General features: G+C 49.6%; 10 protein-coding genes across 10 annotated transcripts; 6 read left to right on the forward strand and 4 right to left on the reverse strand.

The window, feature by feature from the left end:
* Positions 1-58: 58 nt before the first annotated feature.
* Positions 59-488, reverse strand: BU24DRAFT_461071 (uncharacterized protein; the record flags this gene model as incomplete). The annotated part of the gene is made up of 2 exons (XM_033531866.1): positions 59-277; positions 342-488. 2 exons carry the CDS (start codon positions 486-488, stop codon positions 59-61), a joined length of 366 nt encoding a protein of 121 aa, XP_033386436.1.
* Positions 489-2,947: 2,459 nt separating this feature from the next.
* On the forward strand, positions 2,948-3,430 carry BU24DRAFT_164789 (uncharacterized protein). The gene has a single exon (XM_033521420.1). The coding sequence runs from the start codon at positions 3,046-3,048 to the stop codon at positions 3,397-3,399; it is 354 nt and encodes a 117-aa protein (XP_033386437.1). The 5' UTR covers positions 2,948-3,045; the 3' UTR covers positions 3,400-3,430.
* Positions 3,431-4,005: 575 nt separating this feature from the next.
* On the forward strand, positions 4,006-4,411 carry BU24DRAFT_164791 (uncharacterized protein). Its single transcript, XM_033521421.1, has one exon. The coding sequence runs from the start codon at positions 4,055-4,057 to the stop codon at positions 4,298-4,300; it is 246 nt and encodes an 81-aa protein (XP_033386438.1). The 5' UTR covers positions 4,006-4,054; the 3' UTR covers positions 4,301-4,411.
* A 1,806-nt stretch (positions 4,412-6,217) lies between these two features.
* Positions 6,218-8,465, forward strand: BU24DRAFT_432591 (uncharacterized protein; the record flags this gene model as incomplete). The annotated part of the gene is made up of 3 exons (XM_033529929.1): positions 6,218-7,490; positions 7,539-7,714; positions 7,764-8,465. The coding sequence occupies 3 exons, from the start codon at positions 6,218-6,220 to the stop codon at positions 8,463-8,465; spliced, it is 2,151 nt and encodes a 716-aa protein (XP_033386439.1).
* Positions 8,466-8,843: 378 nt separating this feature from the next.
* Positions 8,844-9,971, forward strand: BU24DRAFT_164826 (ClpP/crotonase). The gene is made up of 2 exons (XM_033521423.1): positions 8,844-9,126; positions 9,248-9,971. The coding sequence occupies exons 1-2, from the start codon at positions 8,860-8,862 to the stop codon at positions 9,710-9,712; spliced, it is 732 nt and encodes a 243-aa protein (XP_033386440.1). The 5' UTR covers positions 8,844-8,859; the 3' UTR covers positions 9,713-9,971.
* Positions 9,972-11,052: 1,081 nt separating this feature from the next.
* BU24DRAFT_164814 (iron reductase domain protein) lies at positions 11,053-13,449 on the forward strand. Its single transcript, XM_033521422.1, has 4 exons — positions 11,053-11,236; positions 11,288-11,552; positions 11,602-12,651; positions 12,704-13,449. The coding sequence occupies exons 1-4, from the start codon at positions 11,188-11,190 to the stop codon at positions 13,314-13,316; spliced, it is 1,977 nt and encodes a 658-aa protein (XP_033386441.1). The 5' UTR covers positions 11,053-11,187; the 3' UTR covers positions 13,317-13,449.
* A 589-nt stretch (positions 13,450-14,038) lies between these two features.
* BU24DRAFT_421106 (uncharacterized protein) lies at positions 14,039-16,360 on the forward strand. Its single transcript, XM_033527644.1, has one exon. It carries the CDS (start codon positions 14,442-14,444, stop codon positions 15,936-15,938), a length of 1,497 nt encoding a protein of 498 aa, XP_033386442.1. The 5' UTR covers positions 14,039-14,441; the 3' UTR covers positions 15,939-16,360.
* On the reverse strand, positions 16,181-17,560 carry BU24DRAFT_421107 (endo-1,3-1,4-beta-D-glucanase). The gene is made up of 3 exons (XM_033527645.1): positions 17,032-17,560; positions 16,508-16,920; positions 16,181-16,427 (listed from the first exon to the last, which is right to left on the reverse strand). The coding sequence occupies exons 1-3, from the start codon at positions 17,250-17,252 to the stop codon at positions 16,327-16,329; spliced, it is 735 nt and encodes a 244-aa protein (XP_033386443.1). The 5' UTR covers positions 17,253-17,560; the 3' UTR covers positions 16,181-16,326.
* A 409-nt stretch (positions 17,561-17,969) lies between these two features.
* BU24DRAFT_389795 (acyl-CoA oxidase) lies at positions 17,970-20,444 on the reverse strand (the record flags this gene model as incomplete). The annotated part of the gene is made up of 4 exons (XM_033525060.1): positions 17,970-18,828; positions 18,900-19,621; positions 19,789-20,027; positions 20,093-20,444. The coding sequence occupies 4 exons, from the start codon at positions 20,442-20,444 to the stop codon at positions 18,060-18,062; spliced, it is 2,082 nt and encodes a 693-aa protein (XP_033386444.1). The 3' UTR covers positions 17,970-18,059.
* Positions 20,445-21,207: 763 nt separating this feature from the next.
* On the reverse strand, positions 21,208-22,791 carry BU24DRAFT_343340 (uncharacterized protein; the record flags this gene model as incomplete). Its single annotated transcript, XM_033523363.1, has 2 exons — positions 21,208-21,628; positions 21,722-22,791. The coding sequence occupies 2 exons, from the start codon at positions 22,789-22,791 to the stop codon at positions 21,208-21,210; spliced, it is 1,491 nt and encodes a 496-aa protein (XP_033386445.1).
* Between the last annotated feature and the right edge of the window lie 1,181 nt (positions 22,792-23,972).

Genomic DNA, 23,972 nt, shown 5'->3' on the forward strand with positions numbered 1-23,972 from the left:
CCAAAGGAAACCACTATTGGTTCCCAAAACCCTCCATATTCCATTTCCTTAAACTTGCTTAAGAGCAAGTAGTCTTGGTACACACCAAAGGCCACGGGCTCTTGTCATAGCAATTGCATCTACAGATACCCTTATCATCGCAGTTGGAGTTGCAATATCCAATGGCGAAGCAGTGAACGAAGCAGAGGCGCTCGTCGATTCCGCAAGTGACGCGCTTATCGAGGGGATCGGCAGATCGTCCACGGATAGCAGGCGTGACGGCTTGTTCGAGAGAGACCTTTGAGGAAAGTTAGCCTTTGAATGTTTTTCCTTGGCAGGGCTTAGTATGTGTGATGACTTACGGACTCGACTTGGGCTTGCTGCCCTGGATCACAGGTAATGTCGCCGTTGTCGTGTCCGACACAGGTTACATTCTTCTCTGGACTGAACCAAGACACTTCGGCCTTGGAGACCAGAAAAAGGCTCAAGAATACAACGAGAAGCTTCATGGTTGAAGTTTGAGTAAGGTAATGAAGATAGATCTCAGAGTAGAAATTGTTGTAGTAGATTCAAGGCTTGTTCGAATTGAAGAAGAACTGATGAGGAGATGCAGAGGGACGGAGTGATGGCCTCAATTTATATTCGACCGTCCGCAATAGAGATGGGGACTTGAAAGGCACGACTGTAGAACAAGACTCCTATCATGCCTCCCCAACGTGCGTAACATTCGCAAAAGCTTCTGATTGTAGTAGCTTGAGTAGATCAATCTTCGTACTTCGCATCGAAGATCGGCCGACCTCTTCGTCTTCACTAACATTATCGGGAAAGCGGCATGGACATTAACCTGAACCTTGAGGGACTGCTCGCAACACGGACAAGGTTCGAAGCAGAGTCCGCATCTCCCGCAGACGAAGCCATCGAATTAGAATAATCGAACTACCATGTTCTACTCCGATCTCCCTCGTAAAGGCACTTTGGACTCTCGTAAAGGAACCAATTTGGGATATCTATAGCATCGTGGTAAGATCGGCATTGCAAAAGCTTAGATGTAAGCCCCGTGTGAACAAGCATCTTCCCGTGCGGCACTATGCAAGGTCAGTGATGCAATGCCGATCATCCAATTCATTCCTTTGGACCCAGACTGACCAGGTACGAAAGAGACTGAATACATAATATTGTGCTACGAGAGGACTGACGCAGAATGGAGCTTAGTTGAAAGCTTTCCTGACTTGGAGTCTCTTGGTGAGAGGTTTGAAAACACCTTTGTGGCGTTAAAGCAAACTGAGACCCAAATTATCACGCGGAGCATATCTATAATTTAACCATACTTCATTCTAGAGTAATCCGTACGGAGTATGCGGAGTACTGTTGGCGGCCGTTTGGCGGTGCGCAAGCTTCAAGTTACCAGCCTTAGCGAGAGAAACATCACCGTGGCACATTGTGCCCTCAAACCCGGCGGGTCAACCCGATGCCAAACTTAATGAATCACAGTAATGCTAAAGAAAAGCTTCAAAGGTGGGTTTACCCCGCAAATGAACAGTCGCGTCGCCTTAATCGCGCCTCAATCGTCACTGCGGAGATCGGGGACCGATAAACACGAGGTGCGGCTGAGAGGTATCGCCTTATGAAACAAGGCTCGACCAATGTGGCCAATTGCATCAACTTTGCACAATCAAAACCATGAAAGGCTCCATAGGCCTCATCATAAGTGCGGGATTGCGAAGTAAGCAGTGAGCCTCATATGCTGGTTCCCAAATCTAAGACAATCAGCGCACAGGCATAAATGGAAAGGGAAGCAAATGCGACACACGAGAAATGTCAAACTTTTCCCATAGCCTTAATCCAAATGGCGAATCAGGTGATCTTGTTGGCTTACGAATTATGGAAACTTCATTCCTTATTCACCACATTGCATCGTTCCTTCCATTGAAAATTCCATTCATACTGCTGTGCAGGGTTCTCTAAGCTATTAAGGCGATAAAAGTATCTAGGAATTCAAACAGCTTCGTAGCGCTGCAATAGCAATAGAGTCTCGTAATAACGATACTAAGGCCGAGCAGAACAGACCTCTTTCTGGGCATTGCACCTGCAATTTGGTGCAGGAAATCCCTATGTCCCATACAAATCAGTCTAGATATAACGATAATCGCGATATAACGATGAAGGCGCATCGTTATGGAGAGACTCTATTGCATATGGAAAAGAAATGTTAGCCTATTCAATTCAATAGAACATGTCTTCTCACTTGGTTTTAGGAAGCATTTTATATATAATACTAGTGTCAATGCTGGAAGACACTCAAACGAGAATGTCATATTGCAGCACGTAAAGGGCAAGACATATAGTATGCAAGTCAAACAATCGAGTACATGATCAAGATTGATCGGGCGCCATCCCAAGGCTCTACGTTTCTGTCTCACGATTCACTTGCTATGTAGTATACATTGCCTTGCCTGTGGGGCTCCTATGGAATTCATTGAAAGTAGACGAAAGAGTGACAGCTAAATAATGCCATGATCTGAGTGATTTATACCGCTCCTTGGGAGGATCATCTTTTGGCGGCCACCAATCAGAATTCGTTTGATCTGTCAATTCGCATGTGTCTTCGCCAAGATGTGGTAGAGACCCGTGGCCACCAATGTGAATGTTCAGCACAGTCAGCCTGGCATGTTAGGCCGCATTGCGGCCACCAATCAATCTGCGAGGCAAACTCGCGTCCTTCAGGCTCTCGTTGCAGTTGCACTATTTAGCTTTGCATGCACCCGAAGTCCTACTCCTCGACCACAATTCCTGATCTCCAACCTTTGTGCAATCAGCTGTATCTCATTTTATCTGAGGTGCACCCAGGCAATCGCGCGCTGCCCTGGTGAAGGTGCCGGGGCAGACCACCCAGAAACGAATCTCAAGAAGATTAATCGAAGTCTCCTCCAGCCACTGAACACTTCCTTGTTGGTGTATCAAATCACTTCATTCTCACCCTAGGATTTGAAGGACGAGCCGCGGGCCTAGTTTACTAGGCCTCCGGTGCCATCTGTCCGCAACACAATGATCATTGCATAACAAACCATGGCATTTGCCAGATCGACCATTTCAACCAAATTATCGATGACCAAACCTACGATACCCAGTTTTCCACCCTGGGCCAAATTTTCAACCTCACAGAACCTTTACATGGAAATGCAGATGCCGAGTTCAACTTCACTGCCAATACGCCCCAGTCCTTGGAGAAAATCTCCTATGATCGTGGCATTCTGGATCATTCGTTTTCTACGTATCCTTCCGTCGACGTTACTGATCCAAATGCTTGGTTGTGGGGGCCTTTATCACCAAGCATTGACAATCATCTCGCATTTCCATATGAAGAACTTTACCACGGCCTCGGGTGGCCTGATGTTGATTCAAGATCGGGAGTCTCACTAGCCGCGACTCCTCAAACACCATTTTCTATTTCCGAAGAGCCATCTCTATCTCCGTGCCCTAGTTCATCCACTGGATCGGACATTCCCCAAAGTACCCCCGTCGCAATCACAGCGAATGTGTTTAGTGATAGTCTTACCAAGGATAACAAAATCGCTATTCCACCTACCCCGTCTTTTGGTTCCCGTGTAAGCTGCACTCAGACCTATTCGAGTGAGCCAACAATAGAGTTAGTAGAACCAATTGGCTATACACACACACAGCTGACCTTGCGCAGTGGTCATGAATGCCATGTAAAACTCTGTACTCAAGGTCCAACCCGCTGTCAACACTGTCGATTTCCCTTTACCTTGGCCAAAGATCTGGAAAGACACTTGAGGACCGCATGTCCGATGCTCGCTCATCGTGAGAGGCTTGTTTGCAACTCTTGCGGTAAAACATACAGTCGAAAAGACAGTTTATCACGCCATATTCAACAATCCAAAAAGTGCAATGCTGCCTATTGCAACCGGAAGACTCATTGAGATAGAATAGCTTCAACATCATCGTAGGTTTGGATCTTCACATTGCCGAAGCGAGATTTACTTGGACCAACTTCTCTGGACCAATTTCTTTTTTGTTTTTTTGTTTTTGTTTTTTTCATTTTACAGAGGTTTGGATGCTTCCTAGACTGATCTGTACTATAATTCTAATCGTGAATTACTTTTTCAAACCAAGGAACTCACTGATGCTCGCGAGATGGTTCGTGCCGAGATCCAAGCGAGCTCGTGCTTTGAGTCCGGCAGCTGACGATCAGAAGGATAATATGGATCAGTCTAGGTTTAAGCTCCCTCTGTACACGATATTTGGACTGCTATCGGCACTGGTTGAAATGAGGGATCTGACAAAAACATGCTTAGCATGATCATAATCATTATTTTCCTTTTTATGTTTCATTTGGAGGTTTCATGTTTTCATTTGGACTTTTCATTTGGACTTTTCATTTGTTGTCATCAAGATTGACCAAGTACTGATTCGTCTCATTCTTTTCAATGTAACGAGAAAATCAGGGGTTCAAAGATGGGTAGAAGTGGTGATGAGGAGCATTGTCCTGTGAGAACTTTGTTCGTTGGTGTTCGACTTGAACCTAAAGAACATGTCCTTGGATGTTCACCTCTGTTAATTCCAAGAACAGTGTAGCTCGGGCCAATGCAGGGACGTGTTCTTTGGTTTCAGGTGGTATAGAAGTGCTTATACAACATACTTGCGTGAGAATTTTGCAATGTACATCAGTACATTGCCATAATTCACTTAGCTTTTCCTTGACACTGATCTTTCCTTAAATTCAAAGCCTCAGTGACGACTGTAAGAATCACTAGCGAGACACGATAGAGCGTCCTCGTAAAATGGCATTATAATATCTGTGAGTCAAGACGACCATATCATTAATACCGCCATATCACTTCTATTCTTGAGACTTCGACCCGTACCAGATACTAGAAGGCTAAGTTATCAAATGAATGCGTGCAAGTTCTCAATGACAGTCTCTTTGCGTAGCTCCATCTTTTCTAAACAGGACAAGATACGTATATCTTGCAGCACACCTCTCACATAACTTGGCTCAACCGTAATGAGTTGTGAGCTAATTTCATGATTTCGGCGGCCTCCAATCAGACCTACAACGCACAGTCGATACGATGTCCCATATGTTGTGGCCTTCAATCACCATCAAGCCTTTCATATGCGTACCTCCATACTCGCATATCGTCCCTCAATCTTGCAGAATTAATAGCATGCCGAAGGCGGCCACGAATGAAACCATCGCTACTTCAAGCATAAACGAAGATCCGATAGTGCGGCCTTCAATCATATCACATCGAGAGCATGCATTCAAACACCCTGTTTGAATTTTCGAACCGTAAGGCAATCGCATCTTGAGGTATAGATATAAAGAGACAGACGACTGCGTATCTTTACATTGACAACAGCAGCCTGAATCAAACAAATTCAATTGCTGAAACTTACAGGTACAACTAGCTCGCCATTCAGATTATTTGGTAACTGACCTGGGTTAGCAACATTATCCTGAAGCTCTCACTTCCAAACATGGCAGGCCGTTCTACTACAACAAAGACCCCAACACCGGTTGTCATCACTGGGCCACATCAGACAAATACCACATCCACGGGGGCAAGGACCAAATCAACAAGCGGTGCAGAAAAAACGCCAATGGATCGCTGGATATCTGAAACGTCGAAGCAAGAGCCTTGGTCGGCGGAGAACAGAGCGAACAGGGATGAGAAATCTGGTTAGCATGGAGAACAGGAAGCGTTGCTTTGGCAGTTGTGGGTAGAATTTTATTGGGAATCCTACACGTAGATATGTTGATATTGAGGTCAAATGTCAGCTTTTCATGTCCTTATTCCTTTCGCGACATGGTGAATTCGGTGTGACGCAGGAGACCCATCTTGCTGTATCCGTACAAAAAAGCGATTGATCTCTTAGCCCCCAAGGCCCCAAGGCCCATCATCAAGATCGGATTATCAAAATCAAACTTTATCTGGAAAGACATGACTAAAGCAAGCTCGCCTAGATTGGTCTAATCAAGACGGGATCTGGGGGTCAGTTGGGGGAACATGGCCAAAACCAGCACGTTTTCTCCCGAGAACGCGGGGCCGGGAAGGCTTGGCCCGCCTTGACGTTTACATGCACCCACCCATACCCTCGCGCGCTTTGGCCCATAAAGAGATGCTAAAACTAGCGATCCGAGCTCAGCCGATGTTCTGCATCTACACTCCTCATCCTCCATGATATCGAATTTGCATACGTTTGAATGTCGGCGATGGGCCCGCCTAAAGAGAAGGAACAACAACGCACCAGACGAACCGTGAAGGCCTGCGTCATCTGTCATAAGAAGAAGGTCCGCTGTGACATTGACAATGTGGAAGGCGAGGTTTGTTCGCCGTGCGCGAGAGACGGGTATGAATGTATACCTAGAGAGAGGAAGAGGAAACGTTTTACTTTCAGTCCTTCCCCGCCTGCCGGAGCCCGTAAGATCAAGTCAGGACTGAATGGAAGCATAGCCGACGGCTCACAGCCCGCCTTCTCTGTGGAAAGTACAAATTACACCGACCCTTCAGACGCCAGTCAATCTGCATTCCCCAACGAATCCTCAATGCGGACGGACGGAAGTTTGAAAACAGAGAATAGCTTGGGGCGAAGACTCTCCAGTGCAACCAGCTTACACGACCCATCAATTAGAGTGGAACGGAACCCGGAATCTTCATATCCGGGCCTGACAAACGCCTCATCTAATGGTCTATCTAATGACCACAGTATGCAGCCTGATGTTACAAATTCTGCATATCCTTCTTCTACCTCACAGACCAACGTCGTCAGCTACCTAGGACGACTGGAATACCTTCGCAATGATGTCCCCGTGGATGACGACGCAGGCTTGCCGAGCAGTATGCCCCATCGGCTTTCTGAAGTTGATCTCGAAACATTGCGAGTTCATCGAGTTTCAGAACTTCCACCTAGGCCTGTGCGCGAGTCGTTGCTCGACGCCTTCTGGTCGCGATGCCACCCATGGAACCCCGTCGTCGAACGCAGCTGGGTAGAGAATCGCGACCCTAACCAAGTTTCTCTACTTCTCCTGCATGCTATGCTTCTTGCCGGAAGCAGAGTTTCAGCACCGTTGCCCAATTATCCATCCGCCGATTTCTACAGGAAGGCTCGGGTTCTTTTTTGGACTGGAGCTGAAGAAGATCCTATTATCACGATCGCTGCCTGTATCTGCCTTCATTGGTGGAACCCTGAAGGGCCAGAGCAAGTCTCTGTGCATACGAGCAGTTTCTGGCTGCGCATCTGCATAGGTCTCGCATTGCAAGTTGGATTGCATAGAGACCCAGGCACCAAGCCAAACGCAGGGTTGAGGCGAAGACTTTGGTGGTCTCTTGTTTGCAGAGACGCTCTGATCAATGCCGGCCACGGAAGGCCTCGAGCAATTGATCTGAAACTTTCAGATGTAGCTCCTATATCGGTTGTCGATTTTGAAGGCATGGTTGCCCCCTCGAATCTCTTCTCTTCATACGTGGGAATTTGTTGTATCCTTGGTAAGCACTCGTTGTTATTTATGATGACAATTTTACTGATCAACTTAGGTGACCTTACGCAAAGCTATCTCCGGAAACATGGCCTGCAGGAGCACAAGAAGTCATTAGAAGATAGACTCTTCCGTTGGCTCAAAACCCTTCCCGAAAATCTACAATTGTGTCGACCAATCGAAGGACGGCCTTTAAAACAATATAGCTTTGAAACCCGACAACTACATATTCAGGCAAGTAGAAGAAATATTAGTTATCGAACGCGAAACTAATCCAGCTCAGTATTTTACGACCTTGATCATCTTGAATCGACCGGTGGAGCCAAAAGCTTCTCCTTCTCTTCCTGCCTTAGTAGCTTCCTCGTTTATAGCGGGTATATTCGAAGATTTCATGGCTCGCGATGAATTACGATATCTCGGCCCTATCTTCACGTTCTACTGTTTAACAGCAGGAATGGCGCAGTTGTCGTGTTATCGATACAGTAGCCTCATACCTTCTGCAGAGCAAGATTTAGCGATTATGGGCCGAGCTCTTGAGGAGTTGGGCAATCGGTGGGCGACGGCTGCAGGCAGCCTTAAGCACCTCTTCGAAGTGCGAGAGAAAGTTACCCAGCGGCCCTCGCTTGGTGCATTCCCCGATTTCAGCTTCCCGGCAACGACACAGCAATTCTTCTCTGATTTTGGGCCAGACCTATGCCGCATGTGGCATCCAATATTCCAACAATTGCCTCAGACATCATCTATCGCCCCACGCGAACTGGAGACGGCGGGAATTCTCCAGGGACTTCGAACACCGAATACGCAACCTATCGATTTGGATATTAATGCAAACACAGTAGACCAACAACAGCAACTACTTGGCAATCCTGCAGTTGGTGGAGCAGCTCTAGAGCCGACACTGCTTCAGCCTCAAGAATGGTTCGGGACCTATGGAGGAATTGGGAATTGGCTCATGGTAGATTGGGATCAAGGTTTTGGTTGGTGAACGAGCTGCAGATGCTCCATGCATGTCTGCTCTTCGCCTAGGCAACTATTCTATGAGGTACGAGGGTACGAAGGGTTGTAATACGACCGAATCCGGTATTTCCAGCGAGCATAATTCGAGTCAGTCTATGGGTAGCAGCAAGACCGAGAATTACCGAAGCTACCGACCCCGCAAACATGAGGCGACCCTGCCAAGAATCCAATACCTGGGGTTGCTAGAGCTCACCACGCTGATGCCGAGGCATGGAATCGTACCTTCAATCTTGCGAAAACTACTACCATATCGAGGCAAATCAGATATTACGTTCTGTTATGTTTCTGTAGCATTCTCTTCGTTTCCGTGCATGCTACCAACAGCACCGCCAAGGTTGGATACAGAAACACAAACCAACAATATGGTGTTGGGACAGTACTGGAATCTGCGCGTAGATCGCCATGATCAGGTCTTTGTTATTACCCTTCAAAAAGCACCAGAGAATCGCCTTAATGTACGCTTTGCGCAAGAAATTATAAAGGCACTCCGAGACATAGAACAAGAATTGGGACCCGACTCGGAAGGGTGTGTCATCGTAAGAGGCAATGACGAGAAGTTCTGGTGTACAGGCCTAGAGCTTGACGAGGCGGATACAAACCCCTTCGCGAACAACGATGGGTTCTTTCCTGTATGTTGAGTTCATTCGTAGATATATATACGGCTGCCCCTTCTCAACTCCCAGGTCAAATTAAGGCAAAAAAAAAGTCTATTTTGATCTGTCAATTGATTCATGCTAACTGCTTGAACAGCTCTTAGCCACACTCCTTGATTACCCATTTCCCACCATTGCCCTATTGACTGGCCACACATTTGGCGGCGCATGTCCTTTCTCGTTAGCCCACGATTACCGCATCATGAATTCGAAACGGGGCTTCTTCTCCATGCCTCCAGTGAACCTTGGTCTACATTTTCCTGGTATCGGTTTTCTCCCTCGACTTAAATTGCGGCCCCAGGTTGCCCGAAAAATGCTTCTTGAAGCGCATCGATGGACAGGAAAAGAGGCGTTAGCGGACGGGATCGTCGACGAAATAGCAGATCCAAGCGAGATGCTGGAAGTCGCACTGAAGAAGGCCCGAAGCATCCAAGGGAAAGCAAAAATGGGCGTGTACAGTCTGTTGAGGAATGAACTCTGGGGCGAGGCCGCGGAGAGATTGAGAAGTATTAGCTACGTGCATGGAAGGATGGTGAGCGCACCGGCGAAGGCGAAGATTTAGTTCTGGAGGAGCATTTGTTGGGACATTTCAAATATCGACCGGGGATATCTCAGGAGACAGCCACGTGAGAACCATGATTCATCTGCAGTGCGCTGCTAAGGTTCGGAGCTGCCTCCTCCATGAAGTGAAACAGTGTTACAATGCTGGGAGTCCAGAATTCATGGTTGTGTCAGCTTGGGCAATTGTGAGGATGAACAGTAGTAACAAACCACAACAGGTTCTGCCAGCCTATATTTTACTTAAATGTCTGTTCCCCGTCCATTGATCTAGTTTCCAATGCTATCCCACCTTTCAGATACTACAATGGTCCGCCATAGCCATGCTTCCTGACATATCACGTGTGATGATAAGTGGTCAATGCTTTCACCTCAAACCTTAGGTCTTTCTCGTATTTCTTAAGGGCCTCGATACCACGCTCATTCATCGTTATCATTCTCTACTATTTCTCACTACACCGCTATATCCGCATGCCCGGTGGTACAGCTTTGTGGCTTTGTTCTGGAAGAGCTAGGCATGCAATCGCTCTCGGCGATTCGTCGTCGCCATGGCGGATTTCCCTCGCAATTGCGCCGCGTAAGTACTTTCGTATTGTACAATGCAATTCGAAGGAGTAGACCTTCGGCACCCGGTCCGATATATTCAGCGAAGGAAGCCTTCTAGAGCCTCAAGTATATTTGCGTGGCTAATTGGCGCTGACATCGTCATATATCTCGCGCTGACGTTTTAAGGTTAAAGTCGTTCATCTATCTCGTTGATCCCGGCGCAATTTACCCACCTCGAAATGCTGTGTCCATGCCCAAAGTGACATCGCGTTATCGTCGTCCCATTCTAGCATGCTCCAATTAATTCATTGAAAGCCCCTTTCATTTGTGCGACATACATGCAGTCACCAGGCCTTGACTTTACCATCCTCTGGACAGCTCGCGAATAGCCTCTGGCTCAAAATGGAGGCTCAACTGACCGAAACCCGGGCTGGCGCATTCAAAGCATATGTTCGCCCCTGGTGATCTCTTGGTATCCTCAGACCACCGGTCTTTCGACGAGACTTCCCGTGACAACTTGTGGGACGACACAGCAATAGTAAAAGTCACATTCTGTATCAATTCCAATATCCGCGTGGAAGGAGCCGAACCCCACGAATCTACAGAAACGAATGTGGAGAGTGCTCCCCCATACTTCATATCTACCCAACAATTGAGGATCATCCGAGGGGCTTCCTATCTCGCAGGCCACAGAGAGTGACAGCTCTCAGAGCAGCACTATGCTGTGCAATAGCTCCACCGGGATAGGTTACCATAGACCCGCCCCCTGTTCCTGTCCGCCGAGCCATGTATTGTCGCTAACAGATGCTAATTAATTTTTTTCTGGGACGACTTGTATCTACTTTCATTTTGGCTCGCGATTATGAGGGATAAAAACCGCAGTCATCCACAATGGAAGTACCTTGAGATGTCAACTCCGCCGCCCTCCTCGCCATGAAGCTTTCTAAAACGTCAGTGGGCCTTTTGGCTTCCGCCGGAACAGGTAAATCACCTATCCGTTGAGTAATTGAGTGTAGAGCTAATTTAGGGCTAGTTCTTGGGCAAAATACCAAACGCTATTGCGACACAGTTACCGGATTGTGCTTTTCAGGATGGACTGGAGGCAATGGTGTTACAATTGGTGTAGCTCTTCCTAATGCTACTGTTGCACCGTTTGACACGGTGCTTCAGATGGTATCTCCGATTGCAAATGGCTGGGTTGGATTTGCGTGGGGTGGTACCATGCCTTATGTACCGCTCACTATCGGATGGGTGAACAATGCCTCGAATACCGCGATCTACTCATCACGAATGGCATAGTACGTCATAAATCTGTTGTCAAAGAACCTTACTTACAATATGTTACAGTGGATTAAGCTTACCTCAACCCTTCGACGGAGCTGAATACTCTTACCTGAAGGGAACAGGATACAACGCCACACATTGGACATTGACCGTCCGCTGTCGAGGCTGCAGTCAATGGAATGATGTTGATGGAAAACTCGCATCTATCGATCCACTGGGCACTGCTGTCAAGTTTGCACACGGTTACACGAGTAGGCTTCCAAAAGAGCCCGCAAATAACCGATCTACCTTCAACGTGCACTCATCCTTCGGCCATTGGTTCTTGGATTTGAACCAGGGACAAAATGCAAACTTCGACAAGCTCGTTGCTGACAATTTGGTGCCGAATAAACCCCCAACACCTTCAAGCGCCCCGCCCTCAAGTTCAACACGCCTTCCGACCAGCACACTGAGCACCATCATCGTTCCTAGCTCCACGGGCTCTCCTGCACCCGTCTCGACAAGTGTACCTGCATCGTGCGCCGGCATCTCCAAATTGCACTTCCCCTACAAGATAGCTAGCGGATGGAAAGCCGTAAAGGTTGCAGGCGACCTGACACAGCCTAGGGGCTTGATCTTTGATAACGCGGGTCATCTCCTATTGGTACAGAATGGGCTTGGTATTACTGTTCATACCATCGGTCCAGACGGCTGTCTATCAAATCAGAAAACCCTCATCGCACAGCGAAACATCAATCACGGCATCGCACTCAGTCCTGATGGAAAAACTTTGTATGCTAGCTCCGCTACGTCGGTGTTTGCATGGGACTACGACTCTGCGACACAAACTGTTAGCAGTACTTCTAGGACCATCATTACGGACATGGATGCTCGAGGGCACGTCACACGTACGCTTGCCATCCCGCCCAAACACCCTGATGTTCTCGTTGTCTCGCATGGTTCGAACGATAACTTCGACTATGAATCTGGCAATATCAAGACCGGAAGATCGTGTGTCAAGGGATTTAACAGAAACAAGGTCCCCACAGACGGCTACAAATATGCATCTGAAGGCTGGAACCTTGGGTACGGACTTCGCAATGGCGTTGGTCTTGCGTTCGATGGCGAGGGAATGTGAGTTATAACCCTCAAGCACTCCACTGCTCAATTGCTAACTTGATCAAAGGTTGTGGGAGGTAGAGAACGCATCGGACGAGATCCACCGTACTGTTGGCGGCACCGCTATCGACATCCACATCGACAACCCAGCCGACGAGATCAACTTCATTGGCGACCCGTCCAAGGAGAACACTCAATGGTATGGCTACCCAACGTGCTACACGGTCTGGGATCCGAGCGTCATCACAGACAAGAAATTCCAACGAGGCGACCAATTCGTCCTCACGCCCAACGAGACTTTCTCAGACAACACCTGCACGCAACAAAGCGAGGGTGCAAGATTAGCCTTGCAGGCGCACTCTGCACCGCTCGATGCGGTCTTCGACAAGAACTACACTAGTCTGTACGTCACATTCCACGGCAGCTGGAACCGTGCTCCATCGACAGGATACAAGGTCGTCGAAGTCCCATACGCTCCAGGGGTGGATGGATTCGGTCCCAAGGCGCAGTTGAATGGCAGCGCTGGGTATACTGAGATCTTCTCCTCGCCTGACGAGGAGCATTGTTCGACGACGCAGTGTTTCCGGCCGGTGTCGATAGCGAAGGATAAGTATGAGCGCATGTACATCACGAGCGACAGTGGCGCGGAAGGAGAGTTGATTATACTAGGACGTAGCTAGATAGCTCGGTACTTTGAGTGACGACAGCACAAATGCGCCACTCTTGATTGTGGGGAAGTAGACATGGAGGCGGAGGAAGCTAACAACGAGAATGGTATGATAGACGCATTTCTTGGGTTTTCGGACAGGGTTGGCTGGTTTCGCCATATCATATTACCTTAGATATTTCCTCTTAAATCGCAAGTCTTGCCTATCTGGGTTATAACTATACATGTAAGACTCAATTGACACCGACTTCGTACCCACTACCGCATTGAGAAGCTATATGTTAAAGATAAGAGACATGGATCACCATTTACAACATAGGCAATATGTCATCAAACGAGATCATTTTCCGCTTTTACTCTGGAGAATCAGCATCACTGACCGATTGATTGAGCATATTACTGAGAGAAGGCATGGGGGAATACTTATGATATGTTCAAGGTGCATCATCGCACCACATTCTACTCACACGCCTCAAGCTAAGTACCGCGGCATCACAAGTGCTCACGAATCGAACCCACAGACAACGTAAACTCACACCATGGTATTGTGATAATTAGATTAGTGATGGAGTCCCGAGTAAGCCCTTGAGGTTTCAACAGAGCACGCCTGATGTGCGTGTCTTCGACACTAGACTGCACCGAGACGCGATCCCCGCAATTGTGGGCGCATGGCTAGTCCCAATCTTGTCAAATTCCGAGGCATCCCATTTAGTCGATTCGTCACGAAGCAACGAACACAGAACAGATCGGACACGCGAACGAGCCTCGCACGACCCTCAATGTGAGGGGTTGCTTCGACTCTCTCTCACATAAGATGCAAAGACGGCACGGAGCATGTGAGGCGTTTTGATGATCCTTCGTCTTTCTCTTTTTCAGCTCCCACCGTTGGTTCACACGTGTCGTACGATAACTTTTGAACGATAAAAAAGGAGGAAAGGACGTTTGGTGGTACCTTTGGACTACGTTACCTACGGCTCTCCACTTGGCGGACTCATTGTTCTTCCCTTACAACCATCAGGCGGACCCCAGCATCGCCTTTCCTATTGCTTGCTTAGATTGGTTTCTTCAATTGTTTTCCCTCTAGGTTCTGGAATTGAATTGACTCTCCCCCGGACTACAACGTCCACCCTTCGCAACCATGAACGGCTCAGCGGGTGGCAACAACTACGACATCATCGTAGTCGGCGCTGGCATCTCCGGCATCAACGCAGGCTACCGCATCCAGGAGCGACTCCCAGGCCACAGCTACACGATCCTTGAGGCGCGACACGATCTCGGCGGAACATGGAGTCTCTTCAAGTACCCAGGGATCCGGTCCGACTCCGACCTGCACACCTTTGGCTACCCCTTCAACCCCTGGCAGAAGCCCAATCCCATCGCGCTGGGCGACTCCGTGCACGAGTACATGGAAGAGACGGCGAGCAAGTTCGGGATCGACAAGAAGATCCAGTACCACCATCGCGTCGCGGCGATGGATTGGAGCTCCGAGACTCAGCATTGGAGGCTCGAGGTTGATGTTGGGAATGTAGCGAACGTGGAGCGAGTGGAGAGGAAGATATTCTACGCGAAGTTTGCGATTCTGGGCACGGGCTACTACGACTACGAGAACCCACTGGATGCGAAGATCCCAGGCCTGAAGAATTTCCAGGGCCTCACCGTGCATCCCCAATTCTGGCCTGAGGACCTCGATTTCAAGGGCAAGAAGATGGTCATCATCGGTTCCGGCGCCACGGCTGTGACTATCCTACCCAGCGTGGTGGCCGAGGGTGTCGGGCACGCAACCATGCTCCAACGCTCCCCATCCTACGTGATGAACTCTCCGCAGAAGAAACCCGGGGATAAGGATTGGATGGACATGCTGCCGCGCTGGCTTGCGCTCCGCCTCGTGCGGCTCCAATTCATCGTCATCCCGTACCTCCTCTACCTCTTCTGTCAGGCGTTCCCCAAGCGCGCCGCAAACTTCATCCGCAGCGAAGCGAAGAAAGACCTCCCCAAGGACTTCCAAATGGACCCCCACTTCTACCCTACTTACAACCCCTGGGACCAACGACTGTGCTTCTGCCCGGACTCCGATTTCTTCAAATGCCTAGGGACAGGACGCGCCAGTATGGTGACCGCCACGATCAAGGAGGTCGTATCGGACGGCATCGTGCTCAACGAGACGGGCGAGAAACTCCCCGCCGACATCATTGTGACCGCCACGGGTCTCCGCCTCTCTGTCTGCGGGAAGATCGCCATCACCGTCGACAAGAAACCGGTCAACATCGGTGACCAAGTCGCATGGCACACGACGATGCTCACCACGATGCCCAATCTCGCCGTCATCATCGGCTACGCAAACGCCTCCTGGACTCTCGGCTCCGACAGCGCGTGTCGCCTGATAACCCGCCTCATCCAGCACATGGACGCGAACAAATACACCAGCGCCACGCCACGAGTCGACCCCAATCGCGCGGCGGCAGAGCTACCGCTGCTGCCGCTGAAGAGCACGTACGTGAAGGAGGGTGGGTCGGCGATGCCCAAATCCTTGAACTATGGACCGTGGTTGCCGAGGAATAATTACTTCATGGATACGTGGATTGCGAATCGGGGGAGCATTAGTGATGGACTGGAGTTTAAGAGCGTAAAGTCGTAGGACGGTTGTTTGGAATCTGTATTGTTTAAAGGGTAGGAGAGTAACGTGCAGTCGTTGCTACGTTGCCCGGGCTGATTAAGAATTCAGGGCTGCCTCGTGGACCAGGGGACTCGGCGTTGATCTACTCGTAGAAATGCTGTTAATTGTATCGTAACTACGATGTCACTCGTACCAATCACCCATTGCAATTGCAATTCACGGTCTTGAAGCACCTCTCAATCCCCTTGCCACTTCCCCACGGCCCAGAACTGAAAAGAATTATCACATTGGACCCAATGGGCTAGAATTGAACGATGGTCATCATTTGATTTCATTTCAACATCCTTTCTTTATTTCTTTCGTTGGAAAAGTCATGCTTACGCTACGCTATCAGTCCACGCCAACGCTCTCAATGCAAGAACTCATTGAAAAAATTGACGGCGCTCCTCTTCGCCCTCTCGAGGCCGTCCTTCTGTAGCTTGTTATTGCGGTCGCCCCTTGTCGCGAAGCCTAATACACATGAATTAGTCAATCAAACCTCTCAACCAATTACCAGATCACGAAAAAGGATTGTCGCCAGGAAAACATACCGTGCACCAAGCCGGGGAAATACACATATTCATACGGCACGCCCAGCGTCGGAATAACCTTATTCGCATACTCCTTCAACTCCGGCGTGAACAATTGATCCGTCTCGGGCGCGAGGAACTGAAGCGGCACCTTGACGGCGTCGATCTCGGATTTCTCGAGGAGGCTGGGGTGCGCGGTTGACACGGCGTCGACGAGGTCCTTCTGCGCGGCGAGGCGCGTGATGGCCCAGCCGCCGTAGCAGTAGCCGATCGCGCCTAGCTTGGGGTACTCGGCTTTCAGGGCTTTGGCGGCGGATTCGATTTCAGACCATCGGACGGCCTTGGAGTTTTTGCCTAGGAAGGCGGGGACGTCGACTTCGGCGCGTTTGGCGGGGTCGGTGAGGGTCGACTCGGGGATCACTTCGCCGCCGAAGCTGGGGTGGGAATATGTTAGTTGAGCGGAAACACGAGGAGGAATTGTGGTGAAGGATGGTGGGGTTTATCCTCTGCGATGATGTTGGGCATGGAGAGATGATAGGACCTACAAATCAGGCAAGTAAACAGTGGCATTCGCCTCCTTTGCGAACTGGTCGGCCAGCACTCGAAGGTTCGTGAAGGTCCAGCCGAAGATGTCGTGAACAATGAGGATTGCGGCAGACTTGGAAGTTCCGGTAACGTAGGTGTTGTTGCCAGCGATCGTGGTCTCGGTGCCAGTTGGCTTGCCGTCCCAGCTGAAGCCGGACTTGCAGGCGTCACAAGAGGCCATGGTTGAGGTGAATTGTGAATGGAATTGAAGAGTGAGAATTGGAAAATGCAGTAGCAAGTACTGGGGAAAAAAAAGCCGAAGAAGGAACGAAGATGAGCTGCTCGAAGGGTGGGGACTTGGGAGTTTATGAAGGAATGGTGTAGTTGAAGTATGCTGTGCTGTTTATATGTATCGCAAGCTTGTAGATTGCTGATGGCGGGGTAACAACAGAAGAGAGCGAATTGGCGGGGATATCGGCCAGACAAAGGTTAAAAACGTCAATGGTGGCAGAAATGAGTGAATGCCCCCGTCCCGTCCGCCGGAGTTCGGTGGAAGAAAATGCTTATCTTCGGCTTCGCTTTGCAATAATTAGTTAAGACTGACATCTAGTTCGCGTAGTACTATTGCAGAATAGACCACAGCGACGGAAAAATGGAATGGTGCGCTCGAATGAAGGTCTATCATGATGTCACAATTCCGCCGAACCTGTGGGTTTGTGGGTCCGACATCTGTAGATTTGCGAGTTTATCTGTTCCTGGGAATAATGCCGATTCATGATATAAAACACCGCGATTTCCATCCAATCCCCATGGTGAATTGACATTTCGTTCCTGATTCATTCCCGTTTTGGTTCCGGCCCGGCGTGGAAAGGATTCCGCCCTACGAGGTAGCTTACCTTCCATCACATTATAATGTAGATCATGGAATCATTCGCTACCAAACTATACAATGTTTATTGTTCCTTCGCACTACCTAGCCTTGTCAAAGATGCTCCTACAGGTCAAGAGATGATCTATAGCACTCGTATATGTATGCGTAGTAATAAAGTTACAGCTTAGCGAGGATATGTCTTCCGCCGTCTCCGCTCCCAAGAACAATCTCATCACTCCTCCAGTCTGGGTTGAAAGTAACGCGGTTCAAAGGATTTCTCCGATGCGCCATGTCATACAATTCCTCATACACCTTTCCGTCCGACCTTCCTAGCGCGCTGTCCAGCAGCCAATCCGGAATCGACCATGCGTCAACGAGCTTCACGGCATGCGGCCGCAGCTCCGTCATCAGGTCGAGAATAGCATCCGATAACGAATAAATCGAATCGGGCGCGACAGCATTGGTCAGCGTAAACGACGACGCAAACGCATCCAGCGTGAACAATGCGTAAAGGCGGAAACACGTCTTCAAGACCCCAGGCGTTGGACCGGAAAGTGACGTCGCCGTCTCGTGGAACGAGTTGAAGAAGGTGGTGACCAAGATCTGCTCCGAGTAAGCGCGACTGAGGTTGTGGAGTTGGATCATGAGTTTCGTCCATGGTTTCTTCTCCACGACCCGCGCATGGTAGGCTCGGTAGCTCAGATCCGCTGCGCGCCACTGGAACACATCGACTATGGCCTGGTCGTCATACTCGCCGTCGTGTGCCACGGTCTGGGGTATCCTATGCGCGCGATTCTTCAGGTAGAACTGGAAGAGCTCGTCTGTCGGGTCTTTTGGTGGGGCGTCAAGATTAGCAACGGCATGTGTCATTTTCTTGATCAGATAGGATGCAACCTGCTGTGTAATCATCCAATTATCGCCCTCGACCGTGGGCTTGGAAAGATAACTGCATGGCGGTCAGAAATAGAAAGAAAACCTGCCAGGCAGCAGCAGCATCGCGGCAAGGAAAATCCGTACTCAGCGTTTGTTCCCACCAATCCACTCCCTCCGCCAAAGCCATGTCCGCCCATCGCTCTCCTGCAGGTCTCGATGCCATCGGCTGCCAGCATCGTGCATAGACTCTTCAGCCCACTGCTCGCGCTGTGGAGCTCGGCCAGCATGCCAAAATCGCCCTTCTCGATTGTCTGTCGCGTCTTGTGGTACAAATTATACATCATCTCGCCCGTATAATGCAGCGCAAATGTCGTCGCCAATAGGGGCAGTATGCGAATCTGCACTGTGGGATAATCCAAGACCTTCAACTCCTCGTCTGCAGGCGAAGTCGAGTCCCGATCCTTGAACTGCCTGCGAATAGAGCAGTACCGGACAGCAATCGTAACGGCTCTCGCTAGGATGAGGCGAGCATGCATGATGATCTGGCCGCGAACAAAGGTCAACGAACCATACACGACGGCGGGGTGACCGCGTCGATTCAGTGCCCCAGTCTCATCGGAGACTTCTGCGTATCGTGACAGCATTGCCGACTTGGCGACCCGGTGGTGGTCAAACAACATGTATCCGTTATCCATGGACGCATATCCGTACTTCGGCCCGATGTCTCCCACGACAATGCCATCCAAGGGCTGATGTGTCTTCGTATCTCGGATCTGCACGATGAAGGGCTGGGGTCCGTGGCTTTGATACTCGTCGTCGTCGGTCTTGCTGCCTTTCTTGGGCAGTAGCAGCTGTGCCACGACAATCTGGATACACCGTCAGAGTCTAGCTGTGATGTATGTGCTCCGTACGAAAATGAGCAAATAAAGGGAAGAAAAAGCAATTCTCAGCTGGGATATACCCCCAGTCCAATCGGTCGCTTCATATATGCATGAAGGAAAAGGTTTGGCCAAGAACAAACAATCGTACATACCGCATGCGTTGCCGTCCTTCCCATGGAACCGTTCCACCACTTGCTCGCCGTGAGATATGGACTGTGAATCTCAAATTCCTTTTTCACCGGATCCCACTTGGCCGTCGTCTCCAAGCCACGCACATTGCTCCCATGTCCCAGCTCCGTCTGGGCGTAGCAGCCAATGATGTCGTAGTTCAGGATCTGTGGCATCCAGTATGCCTGCTGTTCTTCGGAACCTTGCTCGCGTACAGTCGTAACTTCGGACGCAAGTCGTTAGCGAGAATGGCTTCCTGCTTGCTAGCGAAGGATTAAAATAACTCACCAAACATGGACATGTGCAGGAAATAAGGACTCATCTCGTCGTTTAGATACTCGGCCATGGCGTACTCTTTGTCGCCCCAACCCTGCGTCCTCCCAATTCTCCTGATCGCTTTGGCCCGAGCGAGCCCCAGATGGTACCTCTCGGGCCGGGATAGGTTCAATTGCTGGTCCTTTTTGAACAGCTTCTCATTGCTCAGGACCTTGAGGACCCTGTCTTGTGCCTGGAGGAATCCGTCGCGGGAGAGGAGGTGGTTGGCGAGGTCGCGGACGTTGATGGTAGAGGCATCGCGTTCTGCCTGTAATGTCGCTGTACCGTCATAGCGAGGTTTGAGATGATCTGTGAAGTCGGGCATGGTTATGTTTCTCTTCAACAGAACAAATATAGGCTGGACGTGGGATAATACAAGGGCCACGGTGCGTACGATCGAGGCTTGTCGGGGCGTCCATACACGCTACGTATAGGTAGAGTGTACAATTCCGCTCAGCTGATCGAGCTCCATGTTTTTGAAGCTTCAATTGTAATCTCCAATGAATTTGGAGTTGCTAGCCTCGGTACATAATACCGAACTTCTTCTTACAAGGCTGGTGAGGTCTTGCGCGTGTTGGTCTCCACCGATACCCCTCGCCCCCTCTCAGGCACGAGATCCGCTAATCTCGAAGGGGTCATTCGGTAACTCACGACTCGTGACGCGTGCAATGCAGGGAGAACTGACAACGAAGATGAGAGTCTACATTTCGAGGCAAAGAAACAGTTCAAATTGATCGTAGCTCTACCTTACTCGTAGGCTGACTTGCGAATGTTTGCTGTAACATGAACCAAACAAATGACAAGTTGCCCACCCAATCCCAGATGCAACCTAGTTCTGTACCCAACTCCAACAAAAGACAAACAAGGTGTGCAAAGTCCATCTACCTCAGGCGCCCGTTTTCCAAATCAAGAACTCAGTCCTGAAAGATCCATATGCATGCATGCGCCTGTGTTACTTCCTCTCCCTGCATGCACTCTGATGCAGCACAATACCCTTCAAGAAGTGAAATCCGACGAGCCAGCGCCTTGATGACGAATTAGAAAGAAATTAATCAATGATGAAGCATGTTGAGAATGCAGACAATCATTCATCCCACAATTTTCCCGGCCCATTTCTTGATGAGGCCATCCTCCTCACTGATCAACCGCTCCATATCCTCGGTAGCTAACCGAATGAGGACTTCATAGGGCGCCTCCTTACCGTTCACGACGCCACTCTTTCTCGGCATGATTATTATTCCACCATCCGAAGGGCTGTGAGTACGTCTGATGAAATCTGGAGTAGGCGAACTGGTACCAGGAATGCCCCAGGCGAGGTCAGCCCCGAAATGTAGCCACGAAGTGATGTAGAGATCAGGCCCTGTGTTGAACTTAAGATTGATTTCAGTATTGGTGATTGGGCAGAGCGACTGAAAGTAACTGAGATGGCGTTGTACCCACGTGTCATCGACTCGTGAGATGGAGGTATTAATATGCTGGATGGCTGGAATGATCGTAGCGTTGGTGACACTGCATGCCTTGTCAGTAAAACAGTCAATCATCTCGTCCAACAGACCACCGAAAGTTGTCGGATGTCAGACAATGACGAGCGATGAAACTTACCGTTGCTCTGCAGAAAAGTGTGAGATGGGCGAGGTGGCTGTCGTCATCAACGCCATGTTTCCAATATACGTCGATTCTAATGGCTCGTTGATTCTTTTGCGCAGATCGACCGCGACCCCCAGCTTTGTTGTTCGATAACCATGTTGCTGTAACCGCGCTTGTCGTGCGCGTGTGACATGAACCCAAATCAGTGCAGCCAGGACGTTGCATCGAGTCATAGGTTTTTCTGTAAACACTTTGTCCTCATCCCTAAGCATATCGCGAAACTGACGGATTCGCTCAGCTGGAAAGGAGAATATCTTGGATTCACAAGGTGTACCCACAGGGAGTGTGCGCTTGTAATTGGGAACACCGTACGCATCAGCCGATGGAGCTTTATCAACAGACCGAATCCTCGCATCTACACTTGCACGAAGTGCTGATTGGTCGGGAATAGACTCAACAGCTGTACATGTCTTGTTCGATGCGGGATCATGCATGAAGGTTTCGCATGACGGTGGGGGATGTGTTTGGTGATACACATTCGCAGCAAACTGCCTCCAGAACTCAGTCTTTCCCGATCCATCGACGACACTGTGATGGAAATATGTGCTTAAGACGAGGCCACCTGGGATGAAGAATGCTTGCACAGCAAGGGCTGGCACGCCGTCATTGCACTGCATGATTCCTTCGGCATATTCAGGAACACCGGCCCGACGCCTCAAGGTCTTAGGACAAAATCGTTTGCCTGTCAGCACATTCTGTGGCATGCCATCTTTCTTGAGTTGCTCGTAGTGGTGTGGAAATTCGTCGTCATGAGGAAGGATGTCATATGCAAAGATGTCTGCCGTGATAGCATGAGGTATCTCGTCCGGATAGGTCAATGTAATTCGGCCAGTTTGAGGATGCGCAGGTCCAACGGTCCCGGCAAAGAAAGGCAAGTCTTTCAATGTTTGCTGCAGACCCCTTTCGAGGGACTGGACTGCAGCCTCCCGCTGAGAATCGTCTGGGAACGGGAACAGTAAGAGCGTCTGGATGTAGACTCGAGCAACGCTCTGGTCGGCAACCGACAGATGAAGTGATTTTGGCATTCCAGCTTTTCTCGTAGTACTGTGAAAATTGAAGGTAGAGAAAACGTGTTCTTCCAAATACCACAGTACTTTGTTAAGGAAAGCAAGAAAGGGGACCAGGGTGTATGCAGCCATATTTGTACTCTGGAATGTAGCAATCGCTCTCTTGTCAAACATGGGAGGCTGTGTTGAAGTGGTGAATGAAGCCCTGAGGAGCTATCATATTGTCATTCACCGCTGTGATGAATTCGAGAGTGTCGTGTAACGGTGCACGGACGACCATAATGTTTGCGTGGCCCGCCTCGAATGACGCCCTACAACGTATATCGCCAGCAACGAAGTCATAGCTTGATCGTTCCCGCTTCCCCGATACCAAGCTTTTGCTATCCGGGTTCCACCCGCGATCCAAGTGGGCCGATTCCCCTTCCCCGTCACTGACAACTCCCCTTTTCTTCTACCATTGTTGTTCGCGGAAGCGGATGGATGTCAGGATCAGAAGCAATCTGACTAGCACCGCTCATCAATACCAGGAAAAAAGCAATTTTGCCTGCTTTCCCGCAGTGCGGCGATCCCATTGGAGCGCCGGCCCGTCGACCAGGTAGAAATGCAGCTAGAAAAGACAATTGCAGTTACAAATCTCGTATTGGCCTGACATTGCTCAACTTGTCACCTGGGCACGGAACACCTCTTTTGTTTTCCCACCCCCATAAAATCCTCTGACATCCGGAGCAGCAAAAGGAGGCCTCGGGCGGCGATGCATGCATGTTGCGCTGCATCGACAGATAAAAAGGCTCCGGCCAAAGGACTCACCTCGGACCAAGATTTGACCAGGGTACAGAACATGCAGTGGAAGCCATAAAGCATATGCCATTGTTCCAATGACCTGGTCCCGGTACCGGAAGTTGACACCGCGTCCAATCGGCTACAGAATTGCGAACCGTGATGATGGCTTCAGAAAACAAACAGGCGCGTATTGCGCATAGTGAATACCTTAGTTCGATGCAACAGATATCGCCTGTTGGGGAGTTGTTGATTGTTTGCTTGCACGGAGTAGCCGAAACCGAAGGAGTACCAGGCCAAGATCGAACTACTTGTGGTCCGTATGGCAACACAGGTTTTCTGACTGTCTTGTCGACGATAGATATCCTCTTGGGTGATAGCGTGCTAGGTGCGAGGCCCTGAAAAGCCACCAAAGCCGATAT

Source organism: Aaosphaeria arxii (assembly GCF_010015735.1).
Source record: "Aaosphaeria arxii CBS 175.79 unplaced genomic scaffold BU24scaffold_3, whole genome shotgun sequence".
In the NCBI taxonomy this organism is placed as follows: Eukaryota; Fungi; Ascomycota; class Dothideomycetes; order Pleosporales; genus Aaosphaeria; species Aaosphaeria arxii.